The sequence below is a fragment of the Oncorhynchus masou genome, chromosome 10 (genome assembly GCF_036934945.1).
Source record: "Oncorhynchus masou masou isolate Uvic2021 chromosome 10, UVic_Omas_1.1, whole genome shotgun sequence".
Classification (NCBI taxonomy): Eukaryota; Metazoa; Chordata; class Actinopteri; order Salmoniformes; family Salmonidae; genus Oncorhynchus; species Oncorhynchus masou.
The window spans coordinates 45,894,384-45,914,606 of record NC_088221.1 but is presented as its reverse complement, the minus strand read 5'-3'; the positions used below and the strand labels follow the sequence as shown (position 1 = coordinate 45,914,606).

At 45.2% G+C, this 20,223-nt stretch overlaps 1 protein-coding gene across 1 annotated transcript in view; it reads right to left on the bottom strand.

The window, feature by feature from the left end:
• LOC135547679 (FERM, ARHGEF and pleckstrin domain-containing protein 1-like) overlaps positions 1–20,223 on the bottom strand; it is a 119,053-nt gene that overhangs the window by 13,003 nt on the left and 85,827 nt on the right. The window contains 6 exon segments of the mRNA XM_064976890.1: positions 3,565–3,695; positions 3,846–4,083; positions 5,298–5,379; positions 6,523–6,656; positions 12,951–13,040; positions 13,370–13,535. Coding sequence (XP_064832962.1) covers positions 3,565–3,695; positions 3,846–4,083; positions 5,298–5,379; positions 6,523–6,656; positions 12,951–13,040; positions 13,370–13,535 — 841 coding nt within the window.

Here is a 20,223-nt window from a genome sequence, read left to right as displayed (position 1 = left end):
ACAACATCCCAAGTCAATCACAACATCCCAAGACAAACACAACATCCCGAGTCAATCACAACATCCCAAGTCAAACACAACATCCCGAGTCAATCACAACATCCCGAGTCAATCACAACATCCCAAGACAAACACAACATCCCAAGTCAATCACAACATCCCAAGTCAATCACAACATCAGCAACAGCATCCCAAATCAAACACAACATCCCGAGTCAATCCCAACATCGCAAGTCAATCACAACATCCCAAGTCAATCACAACATCCCGAGTCAATCACAACATCCCAAGTCAATCCCAACATCGCAAGTCAATCACAACATCCCGAGTAAATCACAACATCCAAAGACAAACACAACATCAAGTCAAACACAACATCCCAAGACAAACACAACATCCCAAGACAAACACAACATCGCAAGTCAATCACAACATCCCAAGTCAAACACAACATCCCAAGTCAACACATCCCAAGACAAACACAACATCCCAAGTCAAACACAACATCCCGAGTCAATCACAACATCCCGAGTCAATCACAACATCCCGAGTCAATCACAACATCCCGAGTCAATCACAACATCCCGAGTCAATCACAACATCGCAAGTCAATCACAACATCAGCAACAGCATCCCAAATCAATCACAACATCGCAAGTCAATCACAGCATCCCAAATCAAACACAACATCCCGAGTCAATCACAACATCCCAAGACAAACACAACATCCCAAGTCAATCACAACATCCCAAGTCAATCACAACATCCCAAGCAACACAACATCCCAAATCAAACACAACATCCCAATCAATCACAACATCCCAAGTCAATCCCAACATCCCAAGTCAAACACAACATCCCGAGTCAATCACAACATCCCAAGTCAATCACAACATCCCGAGTCAATCACAACATCCCGAGTCAATCACAACATCCCGAGTCAATCACAACATCGCAAGTCATTCCCAACATCGCAAGTCAATCCCAACATCGCAAGTCAATCCCAACATCGCAAGTCAATCACAACATCCCAAGACAAACACAACATCCCGAGTCAATCACAACATCCCAAGACAAACACAACACCCCAAGACAAACACAACATCCCAAGACAATCACAGCATCCCAAATCAAACACAACATCCCGAGTCAATCACAACATCCCGAGTCAATCACAACATCCCAAGTCAAACACAACATCCCAAGACAATCACAACATCCCAAGACAAACACAACATCCCAAGACAAACACAACATCCCAAGACAAACACAACATCCCAAGTCAATCACAACATCCCAAGTCAATCACAACATCCCAAGTCAATCACAACATCCCAAGTCAATCACAACATCCCAAGTCAATCACAACATCCCAAGTCAAACACAACATCCCAAGTCAAACACAACATCCCAAGTCAAACACAACATCCCAAGTCAAACACAACATCCCAAGTCAATCACAACATCCAAGTCAATCACAACATCCCAAGTCAATCACAACATCCCAAGTCAATCACAACATCCCAAGTCAAACACAACATCCCAAGTCAAACACAACATCCCAAGTCAAACACAACATCCCAAGTCAAACACAACATCCCAAGTCAAACACAACATCCCAAGTCAAACACAACATCCCAAATCAAACACAACATCCCGAGTCAATCCCAAAATCCCAAATCAAACACAACATCCCGAGTCAATCACAACATCCCGAGTCAATCACAACATCCCAAGTCAATCACAACATCCCAAATCAAACACAACATCCCGAGTCAAACACAACATCCCAAGTCAAACACAACATCCCAAGTCAAACACAACATCCCAAGTCAAACACAACATCCCAAGTCAATCACAACATCCCAAGTCAAACACAACATCCCAAGTCAAACACAACATCCCAAGTCAAACACAACATCCCAAGTCAATCACAACATCCCAAGTCAATCACAACATCCCAAGTCAAACACAACATCCCAAGTCAATCACAACATCCCAAGTCAAACACAACATCCCAAGTCAAACACAACATCCCAAGTCAAACACAACATCCCAAGTCAAACACAACATCCCAAGTCAAACACAACATCCCAAGTCAATCACAACATCCCAAGTCAAACACAACATCCCAAGTCAATCACAACATGCCAAGACAAACACAACATCCCAAGACAAACACAACATCCCGAGTCAATCACAACATCCCAAGACAAACACAACATCCCAAGTCAATCATAAGAGCGTCTGCTAAATGACAACATCCAAATGTAAATCACAACATCCCAAGTCAATCACAACATCCCAAGTAAATCACAACATCCCAAGTCAATCACAACATCCCAAGACAATCACAGCATCCCAAATCAAACACAACATCCCGAGTCAATCACAACATCCCGAGTCAATCACAACATCCCAAGTCAATCACAACATCCCAAGTCAATCACAACATCCCAAGACAAACACAACATCCCAAGTCAAACACAACATCCCAAGACAAACACAACATCCCAAGACAAACACAACATCCCGAGTCAATCACAACATCCCGAGTCAATCACAACATCCCAAGTCAATCACAACATCCCAAGTCAATCACAACATCCCAAGACAATCACAGCATCCCAAATCAAACACAACATCCCGAGTCAATCACAACATCCCAAGTCAATCACAACATCCCAAGTCAAACACAACATCCCAAGACAATCACAACATCCCAAGTCAAACACAACATCCCAAGTCAAACACAACATCCCAAGTCAAACACAACATCCCAAGTCAAACACAACATCCCAAGTCAATCACAACATCCCAAGTCAATCACAACATCCCAAGTCAATCACAACATCCCAAGTCAATCACAACATCCCAAGTCAATCACAACATCCCAAGTCAATCACAACATCCCAAGTCAAACACAACATCCCAAGTCAATCACAACATCCCAAGTCAAACACAACATCCCAAGTCAATCACAACATCCTACATCAATCACAACATCCCAAGTCAAACACAACATCCCAAGTCAAACACAACATCCCAAGTCAATCACAACATCCCAAGTCAATCACAACATCCCAAGTCAATCACAACATCCTACATCAATCACAGCATCCCAAGTCAAACACAGCATCCCAAGTCAAACACAACATCCCAAGTCAATCACAACATCCCAAGTCAATCACAAACACTCAAGTCAATCACAACATCCCAAGTCAAACACAACATCCCAAGTCAATCATAACATCCCAAGTCAAACACAACATCCCAAGTCAAACACAACATCCCAAGTCAAACACAACATCCCAAGTCAAACACAACATCCCAAGTCAATCACAACATCCCAAGTCAAGTCTCAGAGAAAGACAACAACTCAGGAAGACATAAAACAACTGACAAAACAAAAGGAGTGCTTCAAACTAGCTTCTGCAAACTGTTGATATGGGGATATTCCCTACATAGTGCACTTCTTTTGAACAGGGCCATGGTCAAAAGTGGTGCACTATATAGGGAATAGGGTCCCATTTGGGATGGAGTCCGGTCTCTCCTTGAACTCACCCGCCCTGGAGTGACTAGATTGTCGATGCCAATCAAATCCTTCATAAGCTCCAGCAGCTTCTGGAAGTTCTCCATCTTGATCATGCTTCCATGGAGCTGGGACACCACCTCTGACACGTCTGCCAGTGCAGCTGGAGGAGAGGCCATTCAATGAGAAACAACACTAATTTATGATGTCATAGACCTCAACTGCACCAGGAGGCCCTCAACTGCACCAGTAGGTCCTAGATAGCCTGCTTCAGTCTGATAGTTCTGACTGTGTACAGAACAGTAACAGTTACCCCTGCAGTCCCTGAAGTCCACATGTGCGGGCGGGTAGTGTTTGCAGAGGCGCTCCAGGATCTGCTTGTAATGCATGAGGCGGTGCAGGGGCCGGAGGATGAACACGTTGAGGGGGATGTAGCACACCTTCTGCAGCTCAAAGTCCCGGACCAGCACCTCCAGCCGCGGGGAACCCCGGCACGCCTTCTCCAGCTCCACCAGGGCCTCCGAGTGCTTCTGGAGGTGGGCTGTCAGTGGCTAGAAAATTATATATTAGAGTAGAAGAATTGATTCCTGACCCCTCCTGTCTCAGCCTCCAGTATTTATGCTGCAGTAGTTTATGTGTCGGGGGGCTGGGGTCAGTCTGTTATATCTGGAGTACTTCTACTGTCCTATTTGGTGTCCTGTGTGAATCTAAGTGTGCGTTCTCTAATTCTCTCCTTCTCTCTTTCTTTCTCTCTCTCGGAGGACCTGAGCCCTAGGACCATGCCCCAGGACTACCTGACATGATGACTCCTTGCTGTCCCCAGTCCACCTGGCTGTGCTGCTGCTCCAGTTTCAACTGTTCTGCCTCATTATTATTGGACCATGCTGGTCATTTATGAACATCTTGGCCATGTTCTGTTATAATCTCCACCCGGCACAGCCAGAAGAGGACTGGCCACCCCACATAGCCTGGTTCCTCTCTAGGTTTCTTCCTAGGTTTTGGCCTTTCTATGGAGTTTTTCCTAGCCACCGTGCTTCTACACCTGCATTGCTTGCTGTTTGGGGTTTTAGTCTGGGTTTCTGTACAGCACTTTGAGATATCAGCTGATGTACGAAGGGCTATATAAATACATTTGATTTGATTTGAGTAGAATAGAGTAGAAGAGAGCAGAATAGAGTATAGTATAATACAATAAAGTAGAGTAGAATAGAGTAGAGTAGAATAGAGCAGAGTCGAGTAGAATAGAGTAGAGTAGAATAGAGTAGAGCAGAGTAGAGTAGAATAGAGTAGAATAGAGTAGAGCAGAGTAGAGTAGAGCAGAATATAATAGAGTAGAATAGAGTAGAGTAGAATAGAGCAGAGTAGAGTAGAATAGAGCAGAGTAGAGTAGAATAGAGTAGAATAGAGCAGAGTAGAGCAGAGTAGAATAGAGCAGAGTAGAATAGAGTAGAATAGAGCAGAGTAGAGTAGAGCAGAGTAGAATAGAGTAGAATAGATTACAATAGAATAGAATAAAATAGAGTAGAATAGAACAAAGTAGAACAAAGTAGAATAAAGTACAGTAGAACGAACATATTTGCATGACCATATCACACACATATGACAGGCTAGGAGAAGCTCTGGGTCAGCCACAGAGCAGTCCCCTGGAGTAGGGCTACAGGCAGACTTTACACAAGGCAGCATATATTTGTTCATCGAGGAGTGGTGCAGATACATAGTGAAGTGCATAACAAGTGCAATAACAATGTGAAAGAGGTGCACACACCTTCAGTCCCTGTAGGTGCTTCAGCATGACATCCCCGATGCGCTGGTAGTCTCCTTTGATGTGGGCATTGGAGCACCCTTCCCTAAAATAAAACAGTATGTTTATTTCTCTGGAACAGTTTAGTGCTAGTGTGTGTGTGTGTATTTTAAGCACTTAAAGTCATATTTCATATTCATGTAGACAATTATGCAAGGGAATTCCAATGAAATGGTTAACCTTTACCTGCACTGCTGAACACCACCAGCAGGTGTCGCTCTGAATTTCAGTTGACGATTAGATTCAGCACCATGTGAACTGACATCGTTCTCAATACTCTTTCATTCAAAATATCAACCAATACATTATGGGGAGGGTAATACAAAACCAAGAGAGGATGTTCTGAATGTCCTTCCATTGAGGTGCAACCCCTATCCACTCACACATCCCACTACCAGCTCTTTAATCTAAGATCAAGAGAGGGCTAAAATAAGCCAACTGTGCGTCACATTTGAAAAGTAGATGGCACTGTATCTGTGCTCCGTAGTTGGTCATCTCGTTTGCCTTTGGGCCTTAGCCACGCCAGATGTCGGCCATGTTTTGAGTGAAAACACACGTCATCTCATCCTTGGAGTTCTGTCTCTTGCTCTGTGGTTTTGTCTTACATTTACATTTAAGTCATTTAGCTCTTATCCAGAGCGACTTACAAATTGGTGAATTCACCTTATGACATCCAGTGGAACAGCCACTTTACAATAGTGCATCTAAATCATTTAAGGGGGGGGGTGAGAAGGATTACTTTATCCTATCCTAGGTATTCCTTAAAGAGGTGGGGTTTCAGGTGTCTCCGGAAGGTGGTGATTGACTCCGTAATAAGGCTGGACAGTATGATGTCTGTAGTCGTGACAGTCTGACGTAGGAACCACATCATTTAGAGGAGCAGACAGTGGAATAACCCACGTGGGCTAAGAGGAGAAGAAGTGGCTTGACGCAGCGCGACTGTTGCTATAGAAACCCCACCTCCACAGGAGGCGTGTGTGTCTCTGTGATGAGGCTTCCCAGAATGAATGTCAATACCCAGGATCAATGAAAACCCAAACCAAACCACACTACAAACGGTGTTCTTAATCCAAGAGGGTCTTAACGCAAAAAAAAACCCGAGGCTAAGTGGGAGTGACATTTTGAGAGAAAATAGCCTGAACTACAAAATACATACATCATTGTGGGTGATTGTGACGTGCCATCTCACCATAGAGCCAGTCTCTGCTCCACCTCTCTGAGGAAGACGGACTGAAACCTGTACAGAGGGACAAAGTTGGTGAAGATGGTGCTCTTCAGGGAGTCTGGCACGGCTCCATCTCTACCCACCGAGTCCTGAAAAGACTGGGATGACACACACACGCACGCACGCACGCACGCACGCACACACACACACACACACACACACACACACACACACACACACACACACACACACACACACACACACACACACACACACACACACACACACACACACACACACACACACACACACACAGTTAAATGAGGACTTGCAGTCTGATGAGGTGGAAAACAGCGGGTTCTGGTGGACTGGGAGCTCGGACTGCATTACAATCTGCATGACTAACGTGCTTCTGCCAAAATACCTCTGTGATGTGGTTCAGCAACAATCACATGTTACTCTCATGACTTCCACCAAATCCTTTAACGACCTGGAGATGAATGGAGGAATCAGTGTCCCATCATTCCCGACACGGCCCAAGGGGAACATTACATGACAGGATACCTGATCAGATTAGGGAAGCTATAACCTGGTGGGGGCTTGGTTGACCTGGTGGGGGCTTGGTTTACCTGGTGGGGGCTTGGTTGATCTGGTGGGGGCTTGGTTGATCTGGTGGGGGCTTGGTGGGTGGGGGCTTGGTTGATCTGGTGGGGGCTTGGTTTACCTGGTGGGGGCTTGGTTGACCTGGTGGGGGCTGGTGGGTGGGGGCTTGGTTTATCTGGTGGGGGCTTGGTTTACCTGGGTGGGGGCTTGGTTGATCTGGTGGGGCTTGGTTTACCTGGTGGGGGCTTGGTTTACCTGGTGGGGGCTTGGTTGACCTGGTGGGGGCTTGGTTTACCTGGTGGGGGCTTGGTTTACCTGGTGGGGGCTTGGTTGATCTGGTGGGGGCTTGGTTTACCTGGTGGGGGCTTGGTTGATCTGGTGGGGGCTTGGTTGATCTGGTGGGGGCTTGGTTTACCTGGTGGGGGCTTGGTTTACCTGGTGGGGGCTTGGTTTACCTGGTGGGGGCTTGGTTTATCTGGTGGGGGCTGGTGGGGGGGGCTTGGTTTACCTGGTGGGGGCTTGGTTGATCTGGTGGGGGGGGCTTGGTTTACCTGGTGGGGGGTTTACTTGGGGGCTTGACCTGGTGGGGGCTTGGTTTACCTGATCTGGTGGGGGCTTGGTTTACCTGGTGGGGGCTTGGTTTATCTGACCTGGTTGGGGGGGGCTTGGTTTACCTGGTGGGGGCTTGGTTGATCTGGTGGGGGCTTGGTTTACCTGGTGGGGGCTTGGTTTATCTGGTGGGGGCTTGGTTTACCTGGGGGCTTGGTTTACCTGCTGGGGGCTTGGGGGTGGGGGCTTGGTTTACCTGGTGGGGGCTTGGTTGACCTGGTGGGGGCTTGGTTGACCTGGTGGGGGCTTGGTTGATCTGGTGGGGGCTTGGTTGATCTGGTGGGGGCTTGGTTGATCTGGTGGGGGCTTGGTTGACCTGGTGGGGGCTTGGTTGACCTGGTGGGGGCTTGGTTGACCTGGTGGGGGCTTGGTTGATCTGGTGGGGGCTTGGTTTATCCCTATTCCCCATTGTAGTCAGGTCATTTGGATAGTCCATCTGTAGATGCTGTACAGACTATCAGTAACATTTAAACTATCTACTAACCCTAAACTTAACCCTTACCCTTATTCTAAACCTAACCCTAACCATAACCTTAGCAAGCAGTCGCAGATAGTTTGTTGATAGTATGTCCATCTGTATAACATCTGGAGCATCTACAGATGGACAATCCGGACTATCCTAATGAAGTGTGCACATAACTCTGCATTGTTGGGTTGTATTGGAGAGAGTCTCAGTCTTAAATCATTTTCCACGCAGTCTGTGCCTGTATTTAGTTTTCCTGCTCGTGTGGGCCGAGAATACACTCTCACATAGGTACGTGTTAGCTGTGCCAGGCCTGCCGCCACGTCTGTTGACTAATCCAGTTGTAAGGCATAGAATTCACTGGCTTGTATCTCAAGCAGTAATTATTTGAATACATATCCTGCCATGTCACTGATGCGTCGTGAAACAGTGTTGTTTGATGAAGGCATTGTCTGTATAGTTTTTGGGACTTTTCCCCCAGCACTGTCCCAGCCGTGACGGCAGGAATAATTAAGTACTCCACAATAGTATGGGGCTTGCCTGTCTTAACCACTCAGTAGCTCACAATATAAGACGCTTCTAGCCCCTTCTTATTAATGGTATCTGTTGCTTTACTTCCGGCGCCGACAGAGATGGCCGCCTCGCTTCGCGTTCCTAGGAAACTCTGCAGTTTTTTTTACGTGTTATTTCTTACATTGGTACCCCAGGTCATCTTAGGTTTCATTACATACAGTTGAGAAGAACTACTGAATATAAGAGCAGCGTCAACTCACCATCAGTACGACCAAGAATATGACTTTCGCGAAGCGGATCCTGTGTTCTGCCTTTCACCCAGGACATCGGAATGGATGCCAGCTGGCGACCCAAAAAAACGACTTTGTAAAAGGGGAAAACGAAGCGGTCTTCTGGTCAGACTCCGGAGACGGGCACATCGTGCACCACTCCCTAGTATACTTCTCGCCATGTCCAGTCTCTTGACAACAAGGTTTATGAAATCCGAGCAAGGGTAGCATTCCAGAGGGACATCAGAGACTGTAACGTTCTTTGCTTTACGGAAACATGGCTCACTGGAGAGACGCTATCAGAGTCGGTGCAGCCAGCTGGTTTCTCCACGCATCGCGCAGACAGAAACAAACATCTTTCTGGTAAGAAGAGGGGCGGGGGCATATGCTTCATGGTTAACGAGATGTGGTGTGGCCACAACAACATACAGGAACTCAAGCCCTTCTGTTCACCTGATTTAGAATTCCTCACAATCAAATGTCGACCGCATTATCTACTAAGGGAATTCTCTTTGATTATAATCACAGCCGTATATATTCCCACCCAAGCAGACACATCAATGGCTCTGAACAAACTTTATTTGACTCTTTGCAAACTGGAATCCATATATCCTGAGGCTGCATTCATTGTAGCTGGGGATTTTAACAAGGCTCATCTGAAAACAAGACTCCCTAAATTGTATCAGCATATCGATTGCGCACCCAGGGCTGGAAAAACCTTGGATCATTGCTATTTTAACTTCCGCGACGCATATAAGGCCCTGCCCCGCTCTCCTTTCGGAAAAGCTGACCACGACTCCATTTGGTTGATCCCTGCCTACAGACAGAAACTAAAACAAGAAGCTCCCGCGCTGAGGTCTGTTCAACGCTGGTCCGACCAATCTGATTCCACACTCCAAGACTGCTTCCATCACGTGGACTGGGATATCTTTCGTATTGCATCAAACAACAACATTGACGAATACGCTGATTCGGTGTGCGAGTTCATTAGAACGTGCGTTGAAGATGTCGTTCCCATAGCAACGATTAAAACATTCCCAAACCAGAAACCGTGGATTGATGGCAGCATTCTGCACCCATCATGGACCAGGATGTCTTTCTCCTTTCTCTTTCTCTCTAAATAACTTTTTTGCCTGCTTTGAGGACAATACAGTGCCACAGACCCGGCCCGCAACCAAAACATGCAGACTCTCCTTCACTGCAGCCGACGTGAGGAAAACATTTAAACGTGTTAACCCTCGCAAGGCTGCAGGCCCAGACGGCATCCCCAGCCGTATCCTCAGAGCATGCGCAGACCAGCTGGCTGGTGTGTTTACGGACATATTCAATCAATCCCTATCCCGGTCTATTGTTCCCACATGCTTCAAGAGGGCCACCATTGTTCCTGTTCCCAAGAAAGCTAAGGTAACTGAGCTAAACGACTACCGCCCCGTAGCACTCACTTCCGTCATCATGAAGTGCTTTGAGAGACTAGTCAAGGACCATATCACCTCCACCCTACCTGACACCCTAGACCCACTCCAATTTTCTTACCGCCGATGCAATCTCAACCACACACACTGCTCTAACCCATCTGGACAAGAGGAATACCTATGTGAGAATGCTGTTCATCGACTACAGCTCGGCGTTTAACACCATAGTGCCCTCCAAGCTCGTCATCAAGCTCGAGACCCTGGGTCTTGACCCCGCCCTGTGCAACTGGGTGCTGGACTTCCTGACGGGCCGCCCCCAGGTGGTGAGGGTAGGCAACAACATCTCCACCCCGCTGATCCTCAACACTGGGGCCCCACAAGGGTGCGTTCTAAGCCCTCTCCTGTACTCCCTGTTCACCCACGACTGCGTGGCCACGCACACCTCCAACTCAATCATCAAGTTTGCGGACGACACAACAGTGGTAGGCTTGATTACCAACAACGACGAGACGGCCTACAGGGAGGAGGTGAGGGCCCATGGAGTGTGGTGTCAGGAAAATAACCTCACACTCAACGTCAACAAAACTAAGGAGATGATTGTGGACTTCAGGAAACAGCAGAGGGAACACCCCCCTATCCACATCGATGGAACAGTAGTGGAGAGGGTAGTAAGTTTTAAGTTCCTCGGCGTACACATCACAGACAAACTGAATTGGTCCACCCACACAGACAGCATCGTGAAGAAGGTGCAGCAGCGCCTCTTCAACCTCAGGAGGCTGAAGAAATTCGACTTGTCACCAAAAGCACTCACAAACTTCTACAGATGCACAATCGAGAGCATCCTGTCGTGCTGTATCACCGCCTGGTACGGCAACTGCTCCGCCCACAACCGTAAGGCTCTCAGAGGGTAGTGAGGTCTGCACATCTTGCCTATGCCGCTCTGTACCATCACTCATTCATATATCTTTATCTACATATTCTTTATCCCCTTACACTTGTGTGTATAAGACAGTAGTTTTGGAATTGTTAGCTAGATTACTTGTTGGTTTTACTGCATTGTCGGAACTAGAAGCACAAGCATTTTGCTACACTCGCATTAACATCTGCTAACCATGTGTATGTGACAAATAAAATTGGATTTGATTGATACATGTCTTACTACTCGAAAGTCATCTTAGTTCTCACTCAAAAAGTCCTGTGGCTTATTTTTCAAATTGGCTTCGTTTCTAAATGTCTGCCCAAGAGTGAAGGTTTCATTGAATTGTGAGATAGTACTTTGGCACATATAACACACTGTGGCTGAGGAAAGGCACTACTCCCAAAATAAGTGAACCCCAAATCATTGTAGTTCTCATCATATTAGCGCCTCTGTGATGGTCCAACATCCCTGTCTGTTGTTCAGTGCTTTCCCGGGTAAGGGAGCAGTAGCTCTTGTGCTGCATTAGATTCACAACTGTCAGTGTCCATGCTAGCTGGGCTAACAACAAATGTAGAATTACTGATGCTAGCATTGGATGTGCTCGTGGAAGCAGAACAACTTGTGTGGTCGACAGGTGCAGGTGTAGTACTGCTGGTAGTAGCTGTACTACCAGTAGAGCTGGTATATGTCTCTATGGACGCGGGCCTTACTTTTTTTGAACCATTTATCAATTTCCGAGTTAACAGAATGAGCAGCAGCTTCGTTTGGAAACATACGGACCTTTAGTGGAATTCACGCTAGAGAGTAAGGTTTGTGGAGGCAGGTAGCCTAGCGGTTAGAGCGTTGGACTAGTAACCAAAAGGTTCCAAGATCAAATCCCAGAGCTGACGAGGTAAAAAGGTATGAATCTGTTGTTCTGCTCCTGAACAAGGCAGTTAACCCACTGTTCCTAGACCAGTTAACCCACTGTTCCTAGACCAGTTAACCCACTGTTCCTAGACCAGTTAACCCACTGTTCCTAGACCAGTTAACCCACTGTTCCTAGACCAGTTAACCCACTGTTCCTAGACCAGTTAACCCACTGTTCCTAGACCAGTTAACCCACTGTTCCTAGACCAGTTAACCCACTGTTCCTAGGTCAGTTAACCCACTGTTCCTAGGCCAGTTAACCCACTGTTCCTAGACCAGTTAACCCACTGTTCCTAGACCAGTTAACCCACTGTTCCTAGACCAGTTAACCCACTGTTCCTAGGTCAGTTAACCCACTGTTCCTAGACCAGTTAACCCACTGTTCCTAGACCAGTTAACCCACTGTTCCTAGACCAGTTAACCCACTGTTCCTAGACCAGTTAACCCACTGTTCCTAGGCAGTCATTGTAAATACAATTTTTTTCTTAACTGACTTGCCTCGTTAAATAAAGGTATAATGTGATTGGATGTTAATTATTTGACTGGGCTACCTATATTTGACATTGTGTTGTTATTTCTCTGAACACTAGATGGTTTCATTTTATTTTTGGCAGTCAAATGAGGCTACTCAGAAGAGAAAAAAAACTCACCCAAATGTATAGCCCCGTTGGAATTTGTTCATACTTATTTTTATATAGAGAGAGAGAGAGAAAGAGAGAGAGAGCGGAATAATCTATCTGGTGATGTGCCCTTACCACAGTCACCACCTCCAGGTCCTTCAGATAGGTCCTCTCTGTGGTCAGCAGCTCCTTGGCGATAAAGTAGGCCTTGTCGGTAGGGAACCTCTGTGAAGGAAAGTAAAACAGACTCTTAACTGTGCAGAGACAACACCACTGTGTCATGGGTCATTTTTCACATTTTGAATAATCAATTCCAGTGTTACGACAGGTAGCCCAGTTACATCAGACTTGGTACAGGGTACCCAGCACGTGTCCCTGTGGAGAGTTATTTAGGCCAGGTAATCTCAGTCCTCTGCTATTGTAGGTACTACTGTATGTGACTGGAGCCTCTTTGAAGCAGGTGATGGTAATTGGAGATTTAAAACCACAATGAGGCACATCAATGCCTTTCTAGCTGTAGTCCTGTTACATAGGGCCCTCTCTGGACCACAAACCTTCCTCCGAACCTCGTCTTCATCGTCGGTGCGCACACTGCCAGCGTCGTTGAGCAAGGGACTGGTGAGGGGCTGCCGAACATCCGGACTGTGACCACAGAGTTCGACCGGTTTCTGACCGTTGACAATGCCCTGGGAGTTAACGGAGGAGGCGGAGAGATGAGGGCTGTTGGACACCACCCCTGTTGACGGAATGGAGAGGGGGATGAGAAAGAGAGGGGGATGAGAAAGAGAGTCAGCTGAAGAAGTTAAACTAAATCCATAAATATCTGCAGCATGTTTCATGTCTCTAATGTCCAGACAGCTCTAATGCTCTTCTCTCTCTCTAATATCCAGACAGCTCTAATGCTCTTCTCTCTCTCTAATGTCCAGACAGCTCTAATGCTCTTCTCTCTCTCTAATATCCAGACAGCTCTAATGCTCTTCTCTCTCTAATGTCCAGACAGCTCTAATGCTCTTCTCTCTCTAATGTCCAGACAGCTCTAATGCTATTCTTCTCTCTAATATCCAGACAGCTCTAATGTCTTCAATATCCAGACAGCTCTAATGCTCTTCTCTCTCTCTAATATCCAGACAGCTCTAATGCCCTTCTCTCTCTAATATCCAGACAGCTCTAATGCTCTTCTCTCTCTCTCTCTAATGTCCAGACAGCTCTAATGCTATTCTCTCTCTCTAATATCCAGACAGCTCTAATGCCCTTCTCTCTCTAATATCCAGACAGCTCTAATGCTCTTCTCTCTCTCATGTCCAGACAGCTCTATCCAGACAGCTCTAATGCCTTCTCTCTCTCATGTCCAGACAGCTCTAATGTCCAATATCCAGACAGCTCTAATGCCCTTCTCTCTCTAATATCCAGACAGCTCTAATGCTCTTCTCTCTCTCATGTCCAGACAGCTCTAATGCTATTCTCTCTCTCTAATATCCAGACAGCTCTAATGCTCTTCTCTCTCTAATGTCCAGACAGCTCTAATGCTCTTCTCTCTCTCTAATATCCAGACAGCTCTAATGCTATTCTCTCTCTCTAATATCCAGACAGCTTTAATGCTCTTCTCTCTTTAATATCCAGACAGCTCTAATGCCCTTCTCTCTCTAATATCCAGACAGCTCTAATGCTCTTCTCTCTCTCTCTCTCTCTCTCTCTCTCTCTCTAATGTCCAGACAGCTCTAATGCTCTTCTCTCTCTCTAATATCCAGACAGCGCCAATGCTATTCTCTCTCTAATATCCAGACAGCTTTAAGGCTCTTCCCCATCTCTCTAATGTCTGGGATTTCAGCATGATAGATCAGCTGTTGGGTTGAACACAGTATTATGATTGAGTGTAATCACTTACATAAATCCCCTACACTGCCACTATGTTCACTAGGATGTTCACTAGGATGTTCACTAGGATGTTCACTAGGATGTTCACTAGGATGTTCACTAGGATGTTCACTAGGATGTGCACTAGGATGTTCACTAGGATGTTCACTAGGATGTTCACTAGGGAAACTTGATTGCATACTTGCCCACCACTGTCTCCTTTCCTCTGATAGCACCACGTTGGCATGGACAAAACAATGATTAAACTAGCAACATCTCTGGTGAATGTCTGATCCTACAATTCTACACACTAGGATGGAGGGGACGGCCGTGACAAGCAGCACGGATTACCACACACAGCCACGAGACACAAATGAGTCTATCGAACACATTATACATACAGATATATGCTACATCTATGACATCACAGGAGGATGGGAGGGGACTAGAATCTAGAGTGACAACGAGACAATGTTGGGGGTCTTTATAAAAAAAAGATTCTGGACTCCCACTTCATAAAGGTCAACTTTATTGTCACTAGTGCACAACTGTATACAATGTTAAAAAGTGTAAAAAGTAAAAGAAACGTGTAAAAAAAGGACCTGAAGGAAAGATGGGGTGGCATCCAACTTGTTATGGATGGAGACTGTAGGGGTATCCTGTGTAATGGATGGAGACTGTCAAAAAGGATCCTGAATGGATGGAGACTGAGATGGGGGTGGCATCCAACTTGTTATGGATGGAGACTGTAGTATCCAGTGTTATGGATGGAGACTGTAGTATCCAATGTGTTATGGATGGAGACTGTAGTATCCAGTGTTATGGATGGAGACAGTAGTATCCAATGTGTTATGGATGGAGACAGTAGTATCCAATGTGTTATGGATGGAGACCGTAGTATCCAATGTGTTATGGATGGAGACTGTAGTATCCAATGTGTTATGGATGGAGACAGTAGTATCCAATGTGTTATGGATGGAGACAGTAGTATCCAGTGTTATGGATGGAGACTGTAGTATCCAATGTGTTATGGATGGAGACTGTATCCAATGTGTATGGAGACCCAATGTGTTATGGATGGAGACTGTAGTATCCAATGTGTTATGGATGGAGACTGTAGTATCCAATGTGTTATGGATGGAGACAGTAGTATCCAATGTGTTATGGATGGAGACTGTAGTATCCAGTGTGTTATGGATGGAGACTGTAGTATCCAATGTGTTATGGATGGAGACAGTAGTATCCAATGTGTTATGGATGGAGACAGTATCCAATGTGTTATGGATGGAGACTGTAGTATCCAATGTGTTATGGATGGAGACAGTAGTATCCAATGTGTTATGGATGGAGACTGTAGTATCCAGTGTTATGGATGGAGACTGTAGTATCCAATGTGTTATGGATGGAGACTGTAGTATCCAATGTGTTATGGATGGAGACAGTAGTATCCAATGTGTTATGGATGGAGACTGTAGTATCCAATGTGTTATGGATGGAGACTGTAGTATCCAATGTGTTATGGATGGAGACTGTAGTATCCAATGTGTTATGGATGGAGACTGTAGTATCCAATGTGTTATGGATGGAGACAGTAGTATCCAATGTGTTATGGATGGAGACTGTAGTATCCAGTGTGTTATGGATGGAGACTGTAGTATCCAATGTGTTATGGATGGAGACTGTAGTATCCAATGTGTTATGGATGGAGACTGTAGTATCCAATGTGTTATGGATGGAGACTGTAGTATCCAATGTGTTATGGATGGAGACAGTAGTATCCAATGTGTTATGGATGGAGACTGTAGTATCCAATGTGTTATGGATGGAGACTGTAGTATCCAATGTGTTATGGATGGAGACTGTAGTATCCAGTGTTATGGATGGAGACTGTAGTATCCAGTGTTATGGATGGAGACTGTAGTATCCAATGTGTTATGGATGGAGACTGTAGTATCCAATGTGTTATGGATGGAGACTGTAGTATCCAGTGTTATGGATGGAGACTGTAGTATCCAGTGTTATGGATGGAGACTGTAGTATCCAATGTGTTATGGAAGTGAGTGAGAGAGAGAAAAGGTGAAAGAGCAGCAAGTAAAGTTGTTGAATTTACAACTAGCATATTCTGGGACCTGGCTAACAGTAAGTGTCACAATGCACAAAGTGCTAATGTGACCCAGAATAATGTCTTTATACAGTTTTACTGCTATTATTACTTCATTATTACTTTATTAAAACAATATTACTACTGTCATTACTTCATTACAATATTACTACTGTTATTATTTAATAATTACTACTGTCATTACTTCATTATTACTACTGTTATTACTTAATTACAATATTACTACTGTCATTACTTCAGTCTTACTTTATTAAAACAATATTACTACTGTTATTACTTCATTACATTATTACTGTTATTAATTCGTTACAATATTACTACTGTTATTATTTAATAATTACTACTGTCATTACTTCATTATTACTTTATTTAACTATTATTACTTCATAATTACTACTGTTATTATTTCATTATTACTTTATTATTTATTTATTTTACTTTATTTCATTATTACTACGTCATTACAATATTACTACTGTTATTACTTCAATATTACTACTGTTATTACTTCATTATTACTACTGTCATTATTACTTTATTGCGTTATTACTACAGTTATTACTTCATTATTACTGTTATTACTCCATTAAGACAACATTATTACTGATGTTACTTCATTATTACATTATCACTGTGAGTGATGTCTGCCTGCCACTGTCTTGTCTGCTGTGAGTGATGTCTGCCTGCTCCGGTCTTGTCTGTTGTGGGTGTTGTCTGAACGGGTGAAATGTTAAAGTTGGTAGCAGTGAGAGAGTGAGGTGAGGGTACATACAGTACATAGTGCAACAGCCAGAAAGCATGAACATCACCGCCTGAGCCCTGGGTTAGCCTCTTGGACATGCAATGGAACCAAGCCCGTCCCACATGGTGACACCAGCAGTGTAAGACTAGCTCACACAAGCCCGGCCTATAGACACATGAGTTTAAGACTAGCTCACAGTGTATTATGATACACAGAGTGAACAAAACATTAAGGATCCCTGCTCTGACCAGGTCAATCTAGGTTGAAAGCTATGATCACATATTGGCGTCACTTATTAAATCCTTTTCAATCAGTGTAGATGAAGGGGAGGAGACAGGTTAAGGAGGATTTATAAGCCTTCAGACAATAGAGACATCCATTGAGAATGTGTTCCATTCAGAGGGTGAATGGACAAGACAAAACATTGAAGTGTCTTTGAATAGGGTATGGTAGTAGGTGCCAGGCACAGCAGGTTTGTGTCAATAACTGCAACGCTGTTGGGTTTTTCACGCTCATCAGTTTCCTGTGTGTATCAAGAACGGTCCACCACCCAAAGGACATCCAGTCAATTTAACACAACTGAGGGAAATATTGGAGTCAACATAGATCCAGCATCCCTGTGGAACGCTTTTGACACCTTGTAGAGTCCATGCCCTGACAAATTGAGTCTATTCTGAGGGCAACCGGGTGGTGGGTACCACGTAATACGAGGACGGTGTTCCTAATGTTTGGTATATTCAGTGTAAGGGTGGCAGTTAGCCTAGTGGTTAGAGCATTGGGCCAGTAACTGAAAGCTTACTGTCACGAATATTACCGAAGGTGACTCCCCTTCTTGTTCGGGTGGCGCTCGGCGGTCGTCGTCGCCGGTCTACGAGCTATCACCGATCCGTTGTTCTGTGTTCCTTTGGTTTTGTCTGATTGGTATCACCTGTTTCTTGTTTGGTTGTTAGGGTGGGTATATATATATAGTTTGTTCAGCCCGCTTCTGTTTCGTGCGGGCTTGTTCGTCTGTTCTGTGTTTGAGTGTAATTATGTTTTGTATTTTGGGTTTCGCGCTGTCCGTTATTATTTTTGATCATTTGTTTTCCTACTTTTGTTCATGTCATTTTTCCTGGACATTAAAGCGTGTTTTTTCCCACATCTTTTGCTCTCTGCGCCTGACTCCACACCTCCTCACTCATTTGCCGTAACACTTACTAGATCGAATCCCCGAGCTGACAAGGTAACAATCTGTCGTTCTGCCCCTGAACAAGGGGCAGAACGACAGGCTGTCATTGTAAATAAGAACTTATTCTTATTATCTGACTTGCCTAGTTAAATAATGGTAATTATTATTATTTTTTTAGGTTTAGTCAATTATTTAGCATTCAATACAAAATCCACAAATATCAGTTGTGTACAACAGCCCAACATCACAGAGCCATAAGACAGTGCTTGGTATGTCTGACAGGGTGTTCTTTTCCTCCAATGATCCAGTAACCAACAGTTAAGTACCCTCATACTGTCCCCTCACGCTACCTGGAAGGCTGAGTAAAAACAATTGAGTGACACTCAATAATTGTGTTATTATTTGAAGTTTATATTAATTTAGGACCAAGTTAATTAATAAAAAAAATGATATCATAAAATGACACAATATATAATAGATACCATACAGAGCATTCGGAAAGTATTCAGACCCCTTCACTTTTTCCACATTTTGTTACGTTACAGCCTTATTCTAAAGATGATTAAATAAATAAAACATCTTGTCACGCCCTGGTCTATATTTATTATGTTCTCAATCAGAGTCAGGTGATTATCGTTGTCTCTGATTGGGAACCATATTTAGGTAGCCTGGGTTTCACTGTGTGTTTGTGGGTGATTGTTCCTGTCTCGGTGTTTGTTGCACCAGTCAGGGCTGTTTCGGTTTTCGACGTTTGTTGTTTTGTATTGTTCGTGTTTTTTCATCATTAAAGATGTATCTAACGAACCACTCTGCATTTTGGTCCGGTCCTTGTTCCACCTCTTCGTCACAGGAGGAGTTGGAAGAAACCCGTTACAGAATCACCCACCACAAACGTCCTGAGGTGCGTGTTAGTCGGCTGGTGAAGTTGGTGCCAGCCTCATGCACCAGGCCTCCTGTGCACATCCCTAGCCTTGCACGTCCTGTGCCAACACTGCTCTCAAGATCTCCAGTACGCCTTCACGGTCTAGCCCATCCTGTGCCACCTCCACACACCAGCCCTCCGGTGGCAGCTCCCTGCACCAGGCTTCCTGTGCGTGTCCTCGGCCCAGTACCATCAGTGCCAGCACCACGCATCAGGCCTATAGTGCGCCTCGCCTCTCCTGCGCTGCCGGAGTCTCCCGCCTGTTTAGCGCTGCCAGAGCCTTCCGCCTCTACAGCGTTGCTGGAGTCTCCTGCCCGTTTAGCGCAGCCAGAGCTGCCAGTCTGCAGGGAGCAGCCAGAGCTGTCAGTCTGCAGAGAGCAGCCAGAGCTGTCAGTCTGCATGGAGCAGCCAGAGCTGTCAGTCTGCATGGAGCAGCCAGAGCTGCCAGTCTGCATGGAGCTGCCAGTCTGCATGGAGCTGCCAGTCTGCAAGGAGCTGCCAGTCTGCAAGGAGCTGCCAGTCTGCTTGGAGCAGCCAGAGCTGCCAGTCTGCATGGAGCTGCCAGTCTGCCAGAGCTGCCATGGAGCTGCCAGTCTGCAA